General features: G+C 44.3%; 1 protein-coding gene across 4 annotated transcripts in view; it reads left to right on the top strand.

Annotated features, from left to right (window-relative positions):
* Window positions 1-20,870, top strand: part of bsna (bassoon presynaptic cytomatrix protein a) — an 86,092-nt gene that overhangs the window by 52,887 nt on the left and 12,335 nt on the right. The window contains exons 4-11 of one of the 4 annotated variants that reach the window (XM_088289841.1): window positions 3,645-4,103; window positions 5,750-11,005; window positions 12,368-12,538; window positions 12,708-12,964; window positions 13,331-14,267; window positions 15,858-17,517; window positions 19,145-19,648; window positions 20,300-20,625. In XM_088289841.1, coding sequence (XP_088145967.1) covers window positions 3,645-4,103; window positions 5,750-11,005; window positions 12,368-12,538; window positions 12,708-12,964; window positions 13,331-14,267; window positions 15,858-17,517; window positions 19,145-19,648; window positions 20,300-20,625 — 9,570 coding nt within the window. Of the gene's footprint in view, window positions 1-3,644; window positions 4,104-5,749; window positions 11,006-12,367; window positions 12,539-12,707; window positions 12,965-13,330; window positions 14,268-15,857; window positions 18,352-19,081; window positions 19,649-20,299; window positions 20,626-20,870 lie in introns of all 4 variants that reach the window. The other 3 variants (XM_088289839.1, XM_088289838.1, XM_088289842.1) reach the window with 3 other exon arrangements.

The raw sequence follows: 20,870 nt of genomic DNA, 5'->3' as shown, positions 1-20,870 counted from the left end.
TTGGTGCGGGTAAAAAAATGTATTGTGGCTCTCTTGTGAAAATCTTACAGTGGCTAAAAACGGTAAAACATGGAGTGAGAGGAAGAGCTATCCTGGAAAGATCCCCTGTTAATTATAACACTTGACGCATTGAGACATTCCCGCTGAATGGAAAAAGTGCGGAATTTCTACACACACTACACACAAAGGGCCCCAAAGCAGCTTCTCAACTAGAAGTGCCAGTTTCATGAAGCAGAACTAATTCACTGCTCATTTTTGTTCCTCCGCCTCCGCTCTGTCCTTCTCTCCACTGTTCCTGTTCACATCTTTTCTCTCCACTAATTCCTTATCTTCTATGCTGTCTCCTCTGATCATGCTTCCTTCACATTCCTCACCCAATATTCCATAGCCACCATCCACCTCAAATTTACCCCCAATGTCTAACCTCCACAGCTTCACTCTCTTCTCTGCTATCTGAACTTCATCCTTTTCTTGACTGACGAGCTCCTCATCTGCAAGTATTGCGGAAGGCTTTGCCCTAAATGCTCACACATGACACAGGAAAATTGAATAGAACTAATTAAATGCAGATTTCCTCCAATGCAGGAAAAATATTTGGTGCGATACCGCATCATGTTAAAATAAGTAATGTTACACTTTCAAATGGATTATTTTTCTTTTTCCTGTTTTATGGTTGTGCAGTGGTGCGTTGAAGACAAATTTTTGTTGTTTGTTTGGAGGCTACTTGGACAGACGAGGGACTCGCAGAGTAAATACATTCCTGGAGCCACACCTCTAGCTGAGATTTTACAGCTTCTTCTGGGCACTTGTACCAGCTGTCCACAAAATTGAGTGAAATAAGTAAAGTATTGTAGTTTCGAGACACACATTTTCTTTCCAAATCTCTATGATTAATGGGATTAGGAAGGTATAAACAAGCCATGATGCCATCTAAGATTCACAATTCAAAGTTCTCCATATGTTAGACAAGAGACAACCCCTATATCTTCATCTTCACTGATGCCAGCCATCATCACAACTTCATTTGGATTTTTCAGCCTCTCTCCTCTCGTCTGTCTCATCACTTCCAAGCCTCAAAGGGGGAGTAGCAGCAGTAATGCTTCCTGCTCTTCAAAGTCCACACTTCAGCACTTCAAAGGATGCCGTCTCTCTCAGCCTTGCACCAAGGCTAATACTCTAATACCCGGCGGGGCATATACGGCAAGGCAAGAACTTCAATTTGGTCAACTATTTTCTGTTGCTGTCCCTACAAAGCTCATTTCAGGGGTAGCCCTGTGGATAAATAAAACTGGACTGATGTCAAGTCAGAAGAACAGAAGTTGTTGTTACATTTTGAGACGAAAGTACATGAAATCATTCAAGTTATTCAGGATTCACACGGGATGTCTTATTACCTGATTGGTCGAGGTCACCGTAGAGGAAATTTTACTAGCATGGTTGCCTCAGAATGCGCGGTGGCCGGCAACAATTACCCGCTTAATTTCAATGGAGCTAACAACGAAGGTAAATGGCAGACACGAGATGTCCATGTATGGGGAACTAACCAATTAGAGGAAATCTATTTTCCATATCAAATTAAGAAGCTCAGCAACCCAATTTGAGCAAATCTCATATTAAATATTAATGAGAAAATGTCTCATTTAAAAATCACTCACGTTCATGACCATTGACCGGCTCATTTCCAACATCAATGATCTTGCAAACCGATAAAAGGATGTCAAAGATTGCAAAAAAATGCTTCCGATACCTGCATAAAGCTTGTGACCCACTTTCATTACAAAATGAGATTGTACTGTTGACGACAGATTAAGGCAATTTTGCGGAATTTAGGATAAAATTGTGGGTGAGTGCTTCTGACGGCGACGGCTCATCAATGATGTTTACACTCGTAACATGAAACCACATCACAAAAAAATGATATTCTTCATTGCGTAAAGTTACCAGATGTTTGCCCTTGATTTTCATCGCCTGAACACACAAGCTGGTGCTCTTTGACTTCCCAGAAAGGTTAAATTCCAGTCGGGAAGACTTTTCCCCATCATTGCTAATATTAAAGTCAAGCTCTCTGCACTTTACACTTCACCCACACTCGTGGTATCTTTTTCCTTTTCCGTGCCATGACATGTGTGCTTGAGCACCTGCCCTACTTATTAACTCCACTTCAAGAGAGATAAACTTGCAGACTTACAATTCTGAGCATTACAGTATGAAAAAGTAACTCATTGTTACATTACTATATACAAACCAAACAGAAACTTATATTATTCGGCGAACCAGCGTGGCTTAGAATTCTACCTTCATAAATATATGTCGGTGGTATTAAGTTAACAATGTGTGAATTATTGAGGGTGGTCTGGGACACAAATTTGCGTTTTGTTGTTGTTGTTTGCTGCTCTATGAGTTTATGGAGGTGTAAATAATATTGCGACCGGTGAGTATATGTAATAAAAGTCGCAGATGGTTTTCCTCAAGTAGTGCTTTAGCATTCCAACCATATACTGAATGATTGGGGAAAGGGAAAGGTGATGATGTGGTTGCGAACCATGCTGACATTCTCCATGCTGGTCAAGTTAGCCTTTAAAAGTAAAAACTTGCTGACACACGCACACACGCAAACACACGCATGCGCTCACCCCTTGATTACCCTTATTGTGAGTTCAAACTGTCTTGAAGCAACTTTGGCACCGTAATAATCAGTAGCTGCCTGATGCCCACTTTAGCTGCAGCTCTAGTTTCTTCCTCCACTTGCTTCAGCCTCAGCAGGGAGGCACATTCTTTGAGGCAAGTGTTCAATTATTGTGTGTATGTGTGTGTGCATGCCTCACATGTACGTGTGCGATCACTCACTCGACTCTCATTGCACCTTTTAGCCTCCTCCTCTACTCCCCAGCCTCCCTGTGCTTGTCATCACTCACTTCTTGGTTAGCATTCAGCTGGACAGGCTTCCTCCATTTTGCATTGAGAGAAATATGCATGTGTGAATGTGTGTGCGTGCACGTAAGCATGAGTGTACAGTGCAGGAGAGTGCAGCCTAAAGCAACAGCTAGGATGAGGGAGATGTATGCTCAAGCAGAACAATGCAATTCTGGGTAAAAATAGCACTCACACAGTCAAAAGAAAAAAAAAAGGAGACCAGAGAGTGTGAGAGGGCTTGAAGAGAGAACGCAGAGGATGGAATGAAAGCGGTGATCATGCTCACAAGTGTGAAAAACGGAGGAAATTGCTTGCTGAGTTCTAATGAAGTTATTTAGCATAAAAGGTCGGAACAAACAAAGCCAATGTGACAAAGAGCAGCATTGTATTTTTGGATGGAATCCAAATCAAGAAAATAAGGTATACTAATGGTTTGACATGAGTGATGTCTCTGACATCAATGAGAGGGGACCATCGACAGTCACGTGAGGAAAAATGGTCATATGACATTTTGAATTTGGACCATCATCATGCTTATATTACTTGAGATTGTGATATATATATTGACTATGGGACTGTGAATATGAATAATGTCTAAAAAAAAAAAAAAAGGATTTTAGGCAATGGCACACAAATGCGAACAAAAAAATCCATTATTGTAAATATATTCAACAAAGCGATGATTTCAAAGTTTGTTGACTACAAATGTCATGATTTGTGCTGTCTTTCAGAAAAACGAGTGGCTATGTCTCAACTGCCAAACCCAGCGGCTGATGTCCGGAGGAGGTCTTGATGACCCTCCTCTCCCGGTTCCTCACCCGTCCCCAAAACATCAGCCCTCTGGGTCACCACGCCACCAGGTACCAGCCAGTCAACAAAGTCCTCTCCACAAAGCCACCAACCAGCAAGGGTCCAAGCCAGCCCAGCCACAGACACAGAAACCGCAGTCGGGAACAGGAGGAAGTGAACAGTTCGGGCCGAATGCTGCCAAGCTGCCGACAGACACCAAGAACACGATATCAGCTACATCAACTGGACCAACAGCAGAGACCCAGAAGAAGATGAAAGCCACTGACGAAAAGCTCAAGATGGAGCCTGAAAGCCAAACTGCCAAAGACAGCAAAACTGCACTCAAGAAAGGAGATCAAATCACACCAATCAAGGAAATTAAGAAGTCTAGGCATTATGATGTAAGTAACAGTAGTATTGATTACAGTGCATTGTAACAGTTGACCCTTCCGCATTCTCATTTCTTCATATCTACCCAATGCAAATCTTCGTCTTGTGTTTGTTTGTGACTTTGAATCAAAGGGAAGAAATTACTTCAGGAGAGAGACAACAATGCAACTTTGGCCTTTCATTGATATAACGTTGCGGCTAGTCAAGGCCAGTCCTACATTTTTCATTGAAAAACTATTGCGTGAACAACGCCCAAGAATACAGTACTTCTAATTCTCACAATTCTTGACGTTATTTGTCTTTGTGTGAATTGAAGGTTGCAACAGTTACTTCATCCTTCACTAATGAGTGTCTGTAGCTGTTTATTAAGCAAGCTATTGATTTCCTTTATGGCGGAATGCTGACATTGCCAAACACAGCAAAGCAGTCATGGACTATCTTTTGGATGGCGACTGAATGGGGCTTTTCTTACTTGGCTGCAGCCAACTTTGCAGCAGATATATGTTTATTTGATATACTTGAGTACATACACAACATTAAATCACTGAAGCATTTCACTGAAATAATGCAGCTGTGGGTGCTTTTGAAATGCAAGAAATTGGCAATTTAATGTTAGCAAACAGGTCAAATGAAAGATTCTCTAATGCACTGTTAAAGAGTTATTTCAACACATTAACAAGTAAGAGGTGGAATGACTATTATTACTCACCTCATGTATTACATTTCTGTTAGTAAAGTGTTCAACAATTTCAAACCTGTTTTTCCCGTCATGACTTGACATTTCCAGACCGTTGTATTTTCTGGAAATATTGGAAGGTCCATTAAACACTGAAAAATGACAGTAGTAGAATTACTATGATGTGTAGACACCATATAAAATGACAAAAAAAATGTGATTCATTATACACAATCATGTAATTCACACCATTTAATTGTTAATAGGTTTGCATCATTTGCTAATAAGATTTGCATCATCCTATTTTCTGTATTTTTCATTGTTTCAATCTTTTTGCATTTTTTTACACCAGGTTAGTTGCTCCAAGACTTCTTTGATTTGGCATGCTAATAATAAGCCACTGGTGAATTTTGATTTGTATTTACATTTATGTTGCATTTTTTCACTGCAGTCATATTTGGACCTTGAACTTAACTGAATCAAGATCCCGTTTATTTTTCTTGTTCAAACTCAAGTATGCATGCATCTGTTAAATATGGATGTTATAAATAGTAATTTAAAATGATTTTTTACACCTCATATTGATTTTTGTTAGGTCCTGTTTATTAATTTGGTAATTTCATAGTCATGAAAAATTATGGTTTTGGAGATGCAAGGATGCAATAGCAATACATTTTTCGTTAAGCTAGGCCGTTTTTGAGGCCATAAAATAAAGTTGATATCTTAACGTTAAATGTCAATAAATCTTGGTCTTGTGATGCAAATATCTGTTTTTAATATAATTACAATCTCTTGACAAATAACTTGAGAATTCTATGTTTGTAGACGAGTTTTAGAATTGGATCCAATAACATTTGTTACTGTCATGACAATCGTGAGGATAAGCGGCTCAGAAAATGTATGGCAGGATGGTGACATATAGTGCATGCAAAGCGTAGCCCGTTGAGACCTTAAAGGCTTCTTTTTTGTCTCTCTCTTTAGGAAACAAAAAACAGCACACATGACTTGTCACGCAGCCCACAGAGCCTCAGTGATACTGGTTACTCCTCTGACGGCATCTCCAGCTCCCACAGCGAAATCACTGGACTAATTCAAGAGGAGGAGATGAAACTGAGTGAGAGGGGCATCAGCGGACGGGGTTCCCCACCAAGCCCTTCAGAAATTACCAAACTGGAAAGCTCCATGAGGCCTTTGCTAGAGAAGAGCCTTTCCGAAGACAAAGTGGACAGAAAAGGAAGGAAGCACCGGGATAGAGACTTGGATGACAGAGGCAAGCAGCGCCCACGCTCTTTGTCAATCCCACCAGATGCATATGACTCGGATGAGGAACTTGAAGACATAATGGAAGAAGAAGAAGATGGCGGAGACTGGGAGGGTAAACGGAAAGAAGGGAAGGAGGAGAAGAAGGAAAAGAAGAAGAAGGAAAAGGAAGTTGAGCCCACAGAGATGACAGATGAAGAGTTCATGAGGAGACAGATAATGGAGATGAGCGCTGATGAAGGTAATGATGAGGAGGAAGAGATGGAGGAAGACGAAGATGAGGAAGATGAAGGCTACGGCTATGAGCGAAAGAAAAGCCATCATAAGCACATCATATCTGACACGGGAAAAGAGAAACGGCGCCTACAGCACCACTCTAGCAGTTTTGAGGAGGAAACAAAAAGCTCCACTGATGTTTACAAAAGTTCGGTGGAAGAGGGTGAGGAAGATCTGATGTCTCAAGGTGGTCTGAGGCGCTTTAAAACCATTGAACTCAATAACACCAACAGCTACAGCCGAGACATCGAGCTCAGTAACGAAAATGACTTGAGCCTTGATCGAGAACCCGAACTGGAGATGGAAAGTCTGACCGGCTCTCCTGAAGAGCGCTCTCGAGGAGACTACTCTTCCACTCTTCCACCAACATCCGCATCCTCTTACGGCTCAGGTCAGTCTCCCACATCCATTTCATCAATGGAAGAGGACAGTGACAGCAGCCCTAGCAGGAGACAAAGGTTGGAAGAGGCTAAGCAACAAAGAAAAGCACGCCATCGTTCTCATGGCCCTCTCCTTCCTACAATTGAAGACTCATCAGAAGAAGATGAACTGAGAGAGGAAGAGGAACTCCTGAGAGAACAGGAGAAGATGAGAGAGGTTGAACAACAAAGAATCAGAAGCACGGCACGCAAGACCAAGCGAGATAAAGAGGAGCTGAGGGCTCAACGACGTAGAGAACGATCCAAGACGCCACCCAGTAATCTTTCACCCATTGAAGATGCGTCTCCGACGGAGGAGCTGAGACAAGCTGCTGAAATGGAAGAACTCCATCGTTCCTCTGCCTCTGAATACTCCCCTCAGAGTCTGGATTCGGAAGCAGAGGGCTATGAGTCCAAACTTTACAAGTCAGGCAGTGAGTACAACCTTCCTACCTTTATGTCCCTTTACTCACCAATTGAGAAATCATCAATCACAACCACAATAGCGCCATCAAGCACTTCCAAGCCATTAAAGAGTGCTGAGGAGGTTTATGAGGAGATGATGAGGAAAGCAGAGATGCTTCAAAAGCAACAGAAACAGCAGCAGCAGCCTCCCGTCAGACATGGTCAGTACTACGAAGAAGACATTAATGGACAAGGTTATGATGACGAGTATGAATACGAACAAGATCAAACTGGATATGACAATGATGCAGTTGAGATGGAAGCTGATATTTATGAGGAGATTCGACAAACATCTCAGAACATCACAAAGATGCAGCAGGCCACTGATGAGCAAGTAGACATCGACAACTCGTACCCAGACAAGCAATTTCTCGACACGGGTTCTGCCTTTGCAAAACTCCTGGAGCAAAGCAATGCCCTTTTGACTACAGGAACCAGTCCGACCCAGATATCCGCTCCTGTCTCTTATGCTGAAACGGGAGGACGCATCCCTGATGTTAGAGTAACTCAACACTTTGTTTCAAAGGACAGACACAAAGACAAATTAAAAAACCAAACGGGCAAAAATGGAATAACACCAACAGTAGCTGCCACCACAATAGCAGCTTACGGAGTTTATGCCAGAGATGCTGTAACAATTTCTCAAACAAGTACTGGCAACACTATAACATCCACACAGTCTTCTATGTATAGCAGACACACAAGTCCGGCTACATCTTCAGCTACAGTCTCAAGTGTATGCAGCAAGATTGCGGAGATTACCCAAGCCTATAGTCAAAGAGAGGTAATCACCAGAAGAGTAGGGGAATCTCGAGGTGTAACGGGTCGAGATAGCCCAACAGCTGCTAATGAGCGAATCAATGAGCCACGCTCTCCTAAGTATACAACTTATTACAGAAGCACCAGTCCTCCACTCTCCCCATCCCCACCACCACAAAGTCCAACCCGCTCCCCCTCCAGGAGGGCTACAGCTGAGTTCTCCACACAGACTTTCAATTCAGCCCTACGAATGGACTCGGGAGGTTCCGGGCCTTCATCCCCAGTGATGGCTCAGGGAACCCAAACTTCTCATAGATCAGTCTCCCCTCGGCTCTACCGGCAACAGTCATCACAGGATGTGCCATACTCTCCACCTGCAAGTCCAGCTCGTCCAATGACTGTCAACACGGCTACGTCCCCTCTGTCTTCACCCACACGTTTTAGCCGTCAATCTACATTTGATTCTTATTCACCATGTGGTAGCCCTCCAGATACGCCACCTTACCAACATTCACCAACACGTAGCTTCTATAGAACACAAAGAATAGAAAAGGTAAATGTTGGAACAAGTATGGTTACCACGGCCAGTATTTATACAAGAGGGTCCATATCTATGGATAATATTTCCCTCTGTCGCATATCTACAGTCCCAGGCACTTCTAGGGTAGAGCAAGGCCGTATGATACAAGGTGGAAGTGTCGTGGACCTCAGGACAGCCACCAAAACTGCTCCAATCATTATGACGGATCAAGGAATGGATCTCACCTCTCTAGCCACTGAAAGCAGAAAATACCACGGTGGATCCGAAGGAAACAGACAGTCAACAATTGTACAGCCACTGATAATGAACCTGAATGCCCAGGAGACCATCACACCAACCACTGTAAGTGTAACTGTGGCGGCTTCCATGTTTATGTCCCAGCCCAGACAACCAATGGTCTATGGCGATCCCTATCAAAATAGAGTTGATTTAGGTCAAGGCATGGGTTCAGCTGTGTGTTTTACACAAAACAAGCCCCCTGTATCACCTCCAATCGACCCATCAATTCCAAAAATTGATGCGAAACTTGAAGACCTCAGTATTCAACAGAAAGAACTACAAAAACAGCAAGAGAAGTTGCAAATGCAGCAAGAGCTTCTGGAACAGCAGTTACAGCAACATCACCATATGCAACAACAACAGCAACAGGCATCTGTTTTATCGAGGTACAACCTTTCTGGCCAGGTCTCACCCGTGCTGAAAAAAGATTTGCTGGTCAGCCAGACCAGCACTGCCTCTGCTGTTGTCAGTGCTGTATCGCAAGTCATAAACCCTGAGATATATGGCACTGGGCCCATTGAGCTGAAAGGAAAGCCCAGTCCTCCCGGTATACTTACAGGTGGGAAAACACCACATAGTATGGTAGTACAGATAGATGGTGGGCAAGAGCAGCTCAGGGCAGTGACCCAGCTTATAACAGTGGAGGAAGGACAGGATGCTGCAGATCTCTCAGGAGGCCAGATTAAAGCTGACAACCAACCAGCTTGCTGCGATGTTGTATACAGACTTCCTTTTGGTGGAAGCTGTGTTGGTGCTTCAGAGAAAGAGGGTATAAGGCCTCCTTCCGCTCCACCCCTTTCCTATGATTCTGATCAAGAGAGACAGCCTAGAGGATATCGTGAATATCCAATGGAAGGACAAAAGTCCTACACATTGCCTTATCCTGGTCGGCTTCAACCCTCAATGTCTGATACAAACCTGGCTGAGGCAGGGCTACAATCCTACCATTCAAAACTAGAACCACATCAAGCCCAAGGAGAACTTGCGATGGATCTAAATGCTGTCAAACATGGTTATGGGGGGTATATTGGGATGCAGTATGGCTCATACACAGATTTGCGTCATGGTGGAGAACTCCCTGCCCCAACATTGCCGATACGGCGATACAATTCCTTGTCTAACATCAATTCGGACTATGGCTACTCTGCTCGCGACATTGCCAATTTCCAGGAAGCTAATTTAGCTCAGTACAGCGCCACAACTGCCAGAGAGATTAGTCGAATGTGTGCTGCACTCAATTCAATGGATCGCTATGGCAGCAACCCAGAGCTGGTGCAGTTTGGGAGTCTGGGGAGAGGAACCAACCCAGCAACCTCAAGGCTATCAGCTGGCCTTGCCTTGAGACAAAATCTGCTTTTTGGATTGGATGGGAAGCCATTATCGCACAACCAAGCACTTACTAACCTCATCAATGCCAGACAGGCCAGTCTGAGAGCCATGTATCCTGCAGCCATTCGCTCCTCAGATGGGATGATCTACTCCACCATTCAGACACCCATTGCCTCTACCTTACCAATCACAACTCAGCCTGCTTCTGTTCTTCGACCACTACTGAGAGGAGTTTACAGGCCTTACCCGGCCCCAAACATGACACCTGTGCCCCTATCTAGTCTCACCAGATTACCAGGGACTCCCAGAATGTCTTTATCTGGACAAGCTCCAATCCGTTACCCTGGGCCTGGTCTTCTCCAGACGACATCAACCTCTGCCACTATTGCTGATGCAATAACAACCTTAGCACCAGCGAGTGCCCCAGTATCTGTTCCCATGGCTACCCCTTCTACAGTCCAAGATGAACCAGTTTACCTTGGTAGAGGGGCTGCTGTAACCTCTTCATCTGTCGAGGTCACATCTGCTGACCCACAGCAACAACCACTAAACATGTCCCAAGCGCACCTGAACAGTCAACAACAACAGACACAAGCAACAACTGCTCAATGTTACACAACGGTCGGCCCTCCAGATTCCTCTACCAGTTTACCAGTAGCAGGGGGTCTACCTGCCTTCCCCCCACCTGGTGCTGTACACAAAGAGGGTGAAACTGAGGCTGAGAGGCTGCATCGGCAGCAGGAGCAGCTTCTGCAGATGGAACGGGAGCGCGTAGAGCTGGAGAAACTCCGGCAAGTTCGTCTCCAAGAAGAGCTGGAACGAGAAAGGATTGAGCTGAAGTTTCACAGAGAGAAGGAGCATATTCTGGTGCAGAGAGAATTACAGGAGCTGCAGAACATCAAGGAACAGGTATAAGGAAAAACAGGGAGCAGAATACATTGCAGGTGTATTGTGTTTGAAAGTTGTGTTTTTTGTTTTGCGATGTTTATAATTAAGTTTATTCAAAGGTCGTGTTTTTTGTTTTGCGATGTTTTTAATTACGTTTTTTAAGTCCATGCCACAGTACTCCATTGCATTCTAAGGTACTGTAATGTTTGTTTGCATGCAAAAAGTTAAAATATAAAGTCCCATATATATTGTCGTGTTTGTACCTTTCGGTGCGATGGCGATGTGTGGGTAGACAGAGTCACATGACAAGGAATCTTCTCAATTTTTTATATAACAGTCTCGCGATCATAAACGGTAGTCATAACATCGCGTTGCATTCACTGACCAAACATGGGCAGGGAAAAACCAAAGCACAATAGCACTGCATAGTCCTAGGCCCGTTAACAAGTTAACTGCACTACAATATATATATATATATATTATTATTTATTTTTTTTTCACAAACACCCTGATAAAAACTTTTCATTTTTACTCTGTGAAAAATGGCAATAGAATCAATATTTATTTGCAATCAATTCAAAGTCTATTAAATTGATTGCAAATAAATATTGATTGTGAAGGACTTCACATTGTTGTTCAATCAAATTATTATTACATTACACTGTTGAAATTTCATATCCTCTGTATGATTTACAATTCTCTGAACGTGTCAATGCATATGCACTAGCTTGCATGTCTAAATATGTGTGATGTGAAATGGATGTCTGTTTTTTTTTGTTTTTAAAGTTGTCCATGTGCTATAAAATCATTAATTTTGACCATGGGAAAAAAACAGACACTGGTGAAATTGTAAAATGTCTTAAATGTCACTAAATAACTGCCTTTATTACCTCCCACTAAGCTTATTACTCTGCATTCAAAGTTAACTGAAGAGCTAACTTAATTGTCTTCTTTTTTGATAGAACAAGCAGTTGAAAATCTTTCAAGTTAACTCTGTTAAACAGGTGTGGAAGCTTTGTTTGATACAAAAATCAGCAAGAGAATGTTTCTGCATCCCATAGCCTCCAGCAGCAGCAAAAATCCAAGCAATTTTATTTGCAATGGTCTGTCATTTATGCAATCAAGAAACTCCATTAAATATTTTCTTACAAGCATTACATGACTGGCACTCGCACTTACCTACAGATGCTGTTTAGGCCTGTTCTAACCCATCCAAACCTTGACTGCTTTTCGCTATAGTCTTTTTCAAACATTGTTTTATTTCATTCTTTTCTGATTAACCTCTCTCCATCACATCATTATCACACAACTGTCGTTCATAAGTACTTGTCAAATACTTTTGCTTCCCGCCCATGTATGATTGCTGCTGTTTCTACAATTTAGGTTCTACAACAGCAGCAACAAGAACGAGAGAAACAACTTGTTGTCCAGAGGGAGCAGCTAGCCCAGCAAAAGTCCCAGCTTGACCAGATCCAGTCTTTACAACAACAGCTCCAGCAGCAGCTTGTAGAACAAAAGCGGCAGAAAACAGCTGCTGCAGTCCAAAACTTGCAGGTGAAGTTCAACAACTTTGCAGAGTTACTTGAAGAACGCTCAATGAGAATTCTCATTTGTATCGCAACACTTCACTGCAACCTGTCCTGACCTTGTGAGCAAAGTCTGTGGGCATTGTGAGCCATGCATAAAGTGATGGCAAATGCCCACAATTGATTTCCTGTTGCAGATGGACGTGAATGGACAGCCTCTACATCCTTATACTGACCATCAAATTGGATCCCGCTCCCTCCCCAACTCCTCCTCAGAGATGTGTCTGAGGAGCCATGAGGATCAAGTTGAGAACCAGTGCAACATGAGAAAACACAGCTCCATGACCAGGCTGAGCAGAGACAGCTTGGACGGAGAAGGTGTTGTCTTCCACGTTTCCCCTCGCAGGAATGTGGACAGTTGTGTGCAGACAGATGATGAAGATGGGGAGGAGAGGTATATATGTCTGTGTGCTGTTCCTCACAACTACAGTTTGGATGATAAAAGTTTTTGTTTTTTTTCTCGCACTATGGAGGACTAGTAGCAGCCTCGTTGTAACTCCCTAGCACTACCTCCGTTGTCGTGGTAACAAAAGTTGGCTCAGTTGTAGAGAAGGGTTAAGGTGCTTGGTGAGCAGTGCTTAATTTGCATGTGGCAGGACGGGTTAAGTAAAACAGGTTGAGCGAAGAGGATTAAAAAAAAAAAAACGGGTGTAGAATGTTCCATTAGGCTTGATCCTTGGGGTATTCTGATGACAGACACCAAGGAACTGTCTCAAATAAAACCCAACTAAGCTTGATGAATTCTTCTCTCCTTCACAAGGTACATGATGCGTCATCGAACGAGGCGGCGCGGTCGCAGCGTGGACTGCTCAGTTCAAACAGATGATGATGAGGACAAGGCTGAAACAGGGCAGCCTGTCCGTCGAAGACGCTCTCGTTACTCTCGACATTCGGAATCCAGCGCCGCTGGCAGCGGAGCTGCCACGAGCACGGCTGCTGCTGACACGAAAACCAGCACCTCTAAGATGGTATCCTCCAGCATAGCCATCCAAACCATCAGGGAAATGTCCTGCCAAACCGAGGTGGAGCACCTCGGAAGAGTTTCCCCTGCAATCCACGTGACATTGCCAGACCCAAATAAAGTAGAGATCGTGCACTACATCTCGGGACCCGAACGGACAAAAAAGGGACAGTCGCTAGCATGCCAGACTGACCCAGAAGCTCAGTCACAAGGTGTTGTCGCACCCCAGCTCAGTATACCAACCACAGTGAGCCCGTATTCTTCCTCCACCAACAACAGCGGAACTCAACAATCTGGTTCCACTGACGTTTCAACACAGCAGCGCCAGCAGCAGCATATCACAGCGAATGCAGCCAAGTTTGAGCGCCGACGCCCTGACCCGCTCGACATAAACTACCAGCCCCATAACCACCTACACAATGAGTCCATCTCTAGCATCATCCGGCAGCAGCAGACAGTCCCAAAATCCCCACAGGTCCTCTACTCACCTGTCTCCCCGGTGTCACCTCATCGCCTGTTGGAGAATTCACTGTCAAGTGAGAGGCTGAACAAGGCCCATGTCACGCCTCAGCAGAAAGCATACACCGCGGAGTCCCCCCAGCGACATCCCTCCATGCCCAGACCAATCAAGACCACTCAAAGGTCCATGTCAGACCCCAAATCTCTTAGTCCCACTACTGATGAGCACACCAAGGCTCGGCTGTCCCTCTATCAACAACAAGCACTTCAGAACCAGGTGAAGTCACTCTCATTATGGTTAAAATAATGATGTCGGAATTTCAGACAATGCATGAAGTATAATGTATTTTACAGGGTTGTCGTTTTCTTGCACAATTCAAATGGAACAGATTAGGCCAGATATCACAATTTTCCATTATTTAGTTTTTGGATTAGAAAAAGTTTGGGTGTTTTTATATGGTATTAATCCAAAGGTCTTCATCTAATTCTGATAAAAACAAAAAATACACACATTTAAAACTCTAATTCTACCAGGTATCAACCTAAGATCACCATGTCATGTGGTTTACCGGTAAAAATCATGAAACAATATTTCCAGGAATAAAGTAGGTAGGTATAAATAAGATTTATCTTGTCGCATCAGAAGTAAATTAGGCATTGGCATTTGATGGGACTTCACCATTCAAAGCATTATTCGGATGATATTTCATTGGAGCAAGTCAGGTTGATATAATGGATTCCACAGAAAAGACCATTTATATGACAAAGTCTTTAGTACCCTTAATTTCCCTAAGAGAAGCAAGGAAGCCTAAGAAATTTGAGCTAATCTCTGACAGAGGACAAATTACAGAATGAGGTTCTGACAGCATTTTACAAAAAGGCTTCAATTATCTTGATAATCCTAATGAAACAGCAGTCAGTTTAAAAGATGTTTAATAGCTTCAGCTTTTAACTGATTGGATGGAAACATAAATATTGAAATGGGGGGGAAAACACATTGGTACAAAGAGTTATAGATCTCAAATTTTTCAATTTGAAAAAAAAATCATTCAGGCGTTCTGGATCACAGAATGATTTGTAATAGTACAATACAATACAACTTTATTTGGATAGCACATTTCATAACAGCTGCAGGTGTCACAATAATAAAGTAGTATATTATGACACAACAAAGAAAAATAAGTTTGGGCAGTTGCAGCTGTTAAATGTGATGAAAAGGGTTCTAAGAGAACTACACTGTTGCTAGGATTGTTTGATTTTCTTACTAAAAATGTTTAGACTTCCATAAAGATATTACCCAATGTAATGCTATATGGCAACTGCTGCTCGTCACTACTTTACTGTCATTATAACATTCCAGCTTTATCATTTGCAATGATACCTTTATTCTGGTAACATTATATCTTTTCTCACATCTTCTAACGCAACCCCCTTGTCTTTTCTTGTTGTCCTTGTCACCTTGTCTGTATGTCTCCCTTGTCTCCTTATATTTATTTCCCTGAACTTATTCTTCGAGTTTCCCTTCTTCCTGTACATGTGAAATCGGTTTCCCCAATTCTAATCTATCATACCATTGTAATCCATATTCCTCTAACACTCCCATTTTTATTCATTTTCTTTCTTCGTTTTCTTGGCATGCTGTTGCTACAACCCTGAACTGCGTCACATTGTTTATTTTCTGCTTCTAATTTGATCCTTTGATCCACTTGATCTCCGAATATGTTTTGCCCTATTTATCTCTTACTAAATGTAAAAAAAACTCACACCCTTTTATTCTTCCATTTTACACCTCCTTTTTGTGTTTTGTTGTCTTTGTCTACCCCATATTGTACTGCTCTTCCACCCCACCCTCTCTCTCGTCCTACAGCTGGCAGCCCTTCATCAGAGCTCGCTGCTCCGTAAGGTCAAGAGAACCCTGCCCAGCCCTCCTCCAGAAGAGACCACTACATCAGTTCATCTGCCTCTGATGACACCTGCCCTCCAACAGGTCTACTTGCCATCCGTGCCCAGCCTCAAGCCCAGCTCCAGGTGTGGCCTAGCCGCCAAAGCCAGCCTTCTCAAAGACCTCACCCATGAGCTGAAGGCAGTGGAGCAAGAATCGACAAAGCTGAGAAAGCAGCAAGCTGAACTGGAGGAGGAGGAGAAGGAGATTGACGCGAAGCTGAGATACCTCGAGCTGGGGATCCACCAAAGGAAAGAGACATTGGTGAAGGAGAGAGAGAGGAGGGATATTGCTTATCTGAGGTGTATGGGTGATGCTCGGGACTATATGTCTGATAGTGAGTTAAACAACCTACGTTTGGCAGCTGCAGCTGCATCACATGAGACCAATGGACTATTGACAACAAGACCAAGTACTGCTCCTCTCAGCCAGTTCAGCAATGATCTGAACACAGCAGCTCAGTACACCCCTACATCGTCTTTCCACTCTCAATACCCCCACAGCCAACCAGCAGCACCAACTCAATCAAGTTTACCCTTCCAGTCCTCAACATTCAACCAGGCTCCTTATCCAACAGTGTCTCAGTCCCAGGCCTTACCACAGCCAGCTCCCCTCCAGAGTCATGTTCACCCTTCGGGACCATCCTACCAATCTCAAACTTCATACTCTTCCCAAACCTACCCCCAAACTCAACCCCCATACCCACAAACAGACATAGGGTTGCCAGGCGCACCGCAACCTCAGCCCCAACCAGGGCACACAGGTTTTGGGCCTGCCCCACCCGGTCAACCTCCATACCCCACCCACAGCTCACCTTATCCCAGTGCTGTGTCCTCTTACCCCGGCCAGAGTGTCCCTTACCCTGGGCAACCTCAAACCGATATTTTGACAGTACATCAAGGAAGGCCCAGGCAAACATCGCTGGCTGATCTGGAGCACAAGATGCCCACCAATTATGAGACGATCAGCAACCCGACAGTCGTGGTTACCACCACGGCACAAGACAGCACCTATTCCAGTTCAGCTGCCTCATTTGGTCAATACACTGGAACAACAACAATGGCCAACTATGGACCCTATGGCTCAGCAACTGTGTCCAGTAGTTACGGTGGGTTTTCAACCATTCCACCTAGCACTTATGGACAGTATACATCAACCGCAGTTAATTCGTATGGCCAGTACACTACAACCACTGCTAACACATATGGCTACACAACAACAACAGCCAGCTCATATGGACAGTACACGTCGACAGTTTCCAATGCCTATGGCCATGGTGTGGATAGTCCCTCCACCTACAGTACAGCAGATGGCATATACGGGGCACCTGGTTTAGAACAAAACATCCCAAGGAACTACATGATGATAGATGATGTTAGTGAGCTGACGGCAAAAAACGGGCTGGGCACGACAACAGGGGACATGATGCATCACAGCGGCACGGGGCGTTACCCTGGCGACACCCATGGTCACAGCAGCACCATTGGCAGCACGACGCGTGGGGGAACTGGCAGCACCATGTACAGCAGGGCACCTGAGGAGGAGGCAGCGATGCAGGAAGAATTGTACGACCACCATGGCAGGGGTAAGAGCAGCTACAGGCACGGACCTCTAGGGGGCAGCAGCAGCGTGAGCACTAGCATGGGTGGGGGATCCCCCTATTACTATGACTACGACTACAAACATGGCAGCTTCCGATCTGGGGTGCAGAAATCGTCGTCCCCCAGAAGCCTTTTGGCTCCTGCTGTCATGTCCACCAAACGCAGCAAGCACAGGAAACTGGGCAGCATGGAGCAGAAAATCTCAAAATTTTCCCCCATTGAGGAGGCTCGGGATGTAGAGGCAGACCTGGCCACTTATGCTTCAGCAGCTGGTGGAGGTTACGCCTCCTCCCACATCCGCGGACGTCAGCTAATCGAAGACTATGGCTTCAAGAGGAGTACTTACGACACTGGCAGTGGCATCACCCATAGCGGTCGATACTTTGGCTCGATGGGAGAGGACGACGACCGGATTTACTACTCTTCCACTGGCCGCTCACGCTCCACTGGCTATGGCATGGACAAGATCACAGCCAGAGACTACTCTGGGTACCGCAGCAGATCCTATGAGAGGGATGACCGCTCCTACCGATCTGGCTATAGTCGGGGACGTCACCCAACCAGGCAGTACTCTGAAGAGGAGAGCCCGCTCAGTCCCCTGGGGAGATTCATGGGCTCCGGGCGATCATCAAGCTTAGGTCCCGACCCATATGACAGTCGCAGCAGTAAATACCATTACTATTATGGCCAATATGGTTCCAGTCACTCTCTGCCAGATGTGCAAGACCACATACGGGACCTACCCCGGACCCATGTCTACAAGTCGGATGATACATACATAATAGACGATTATCATTGTGCTGTGTCAGACAGTGAAGGTAATTGTGGGAGCTGAATGCCCTCGGTCTCACTACCTACTACTGCCCCCACCATTTATCTAAACGTCCCCCACCCAACCAATGGATAGGCTTAGAAAAGAGAAAGAGAAGAAAATGAGGCAGAGCTAGCTGTTGCATGCCAATGTTTTCTTCTTCCCGAGAGTCACTTGGAGCTCTCATTTCAGTGGACTGCTGTCTGTCTGTCTGCCTGCCTGTCCGTCCCTCCGCCTGTTCGTCTGGTCATCTGTTTGTCCAGTACACGCATGGTTCTCCGGCGTGGTCGTTTTCTTCGTTCGCACAACTCTGATTCCCTTGGAAGGTCTTCTTTGCACGCCACCAATGCAAATTGTTTTACAGGGTTTTATCGTAACCTAGTGTTTGTCTTTTGCATTGATATTTTATATGTTTTCATTTCTGAATTCTGATTGCACTGCAAAATAGTCTATCATCTTGGAAGGACAACCTCCGCCAAATGTAAATGTTGCATACTCAGGACACAATTTTTACCCAACATGATTGGCTAATCCTTGGTAATAAAAAGATAACGCCTTCATAGTTTTCACAGTGGACGTTTTTGCAGTGTTTATTTTATCTTCTGTAGTTACAGTCTGTACTGTGAAAGTGAAGTGAATTGTACTCTGCATGGGTATAAATGTAGTATTTTGATTTACTGTCTTCTCCTTCTTATACTTTTCTTTGGCATGTGGGTGGTCTTCCTTCTTTTTCTCAGCCTGCATGCCGCTGTCTCCAAACGACATGGAGATTGACTGTGATCTGCTTTCGGTTTCCAAAGCCTACCATCTGGGCCAGGAAGAAACAGACTGGTTTGAGAAGCCACGTTCCAGTTCTCGACACTACGGCAGCAGCCACTCTTCTGGAAGGAGTCGCCATGGTGTAAAACACACCTATCACGATTATGATGAGCCACCTGAGGAGGACCTCTGGCCTCAGGATGAGTACAGCCATGGAGGCCGACACGCTACGTCCACCCGTGACCACCGGCATCATGGCAGCTCAAGTCGGCACTCATCGTCTTCACGTCATTCAGATGAACCGAGGACCTCTAGGTCATCTAAGGGCCACCCAAAAGACCCGTCCATGCGGCACGACCCTTCAGGGCGGTCTTCATCTTCGGGAAGACGTGGCGATTCAAGGTCTGGAGCGTACCACTCATCGGACTACTCTCGGGATCCGTCAGGCCACCATCATGGTCAGAGATCTTCGAGGCAAGGGGATCCGCATCGCTCATCACGCAGCAAGTCTCAGCAACAAGTCGACATGCAAGGCCAGCCACCAGGTATATGGGGGGGTTGTGTAACCTTTACCTACTCTCTTTTCGAAAAGCGTTTCTCAGAAGAAAATTTCAGCGCTCCATTTTTAGCGTGAAATGTTTGCTAACATGTCTCTCTCAAAAAGGTTCTGAGTTTCAATCATGACTTGGACTTTTCAGTGTTTTCATGTTATCACCTATGCTTTTGAGGATTTTCTCAAAGATCGTACAGATAATGGTGGATGGATATTCCAATGAGCTACGTTAATATAAAAGTCTATAAATTATCCATAATTGTAAATGTGAGTGTTTGTTAATCTTTAATGTTTTATTTGGGTGCAGTTTGACTTTCTTTTGCAATCAAATGTCTCCATGGGGATCAACAGTTTTTAATTAAATCTATCGACCGTAACCTGTTGGAGGAATGTTTTCCCTGAGGGCATCACTGAGCCTGTATTCTTAGTCATGTTCTCGTTATAGCTCAGATTTTTCCTCATTCTCATTTTTCATGTATTTTCGTCTTCCACGGCTGCTGCTTTTGTTTGCTGCAGTGGTTTGCAATATAAAAACAAAATTCACTTTGAATCAATCAGGAATTGGCTTCAGTGAAACACATTGATTAAAATGAAACATGAGGCTTATCAGGTCTGATTTCCTTTTTTCAAATAAAACATCTAGGTACTTCCAGGTCTGGCTCTTCTTCAAGGGGACAGGGCCCTGCAGGTGGTCCAACAGGATCTGGACGACAAGTTGGCCAGGTTTCCCAGAACGACAGTGTCCCGGGACAGAGGACGCAGCTCCAACAGCAAGCACAGACTTCAACGGCAAGGCCGGGGCAGCAAGGGCCCCCAACGACCACTGGTGCTCAACAACAGCCCCCAGCCCAAGGGCAAAACATGGGGGTGGGCCAGGGCCAGGCCAAACCTGGCCAAATGGGAGCAGTGGGTGGACCTATGGGACAAGCCAGGCAGACAGGTCCCACGGGAACAACAGCAGCCCCCATGGTGAGTACAAATCAATATACTATATTAGTTGACTCCAGTCCACACACAAAAATATTCACATTTACACCACCTTTATATGGAGGACCAAAACTGCTAAAATAAAAAATAAATAAAAGTGAAAATAAAAACCCATATAAAAAATATAAAAGAAAAAGAAAAATACATTCATATGTAATAATATTTATGTATTTATTTTTGTCTTTATTTCCATATTTATTTTGCTATTTATTTTCAAATATTTTTGT

The sequence above is a fragment of the Idiotropiscis lumnitzeri genome, chromosome 3 (assembly GCF_059441095.1).
Source record: "Idiotropiscis lumnitzeri isolate Australia: NSW breed Sydney's pygmy pipehorse chromosome 3, RoL_Ilum_1.0, whole genome shotgun sequence".
NCBI classification, from domain to species: Eukaryota; Metazoa; Chordata; class Actinopteri; order Syngnathiformes; family Syngnathidae; genus Idiotropiscis; species Idiotropiscis lumnitzeri.
The sequence above is the reverse complement of the archived record's forward strand: the minus strand, read 5'-3'. Positions and strand labels throughout refer to the sequence as shown.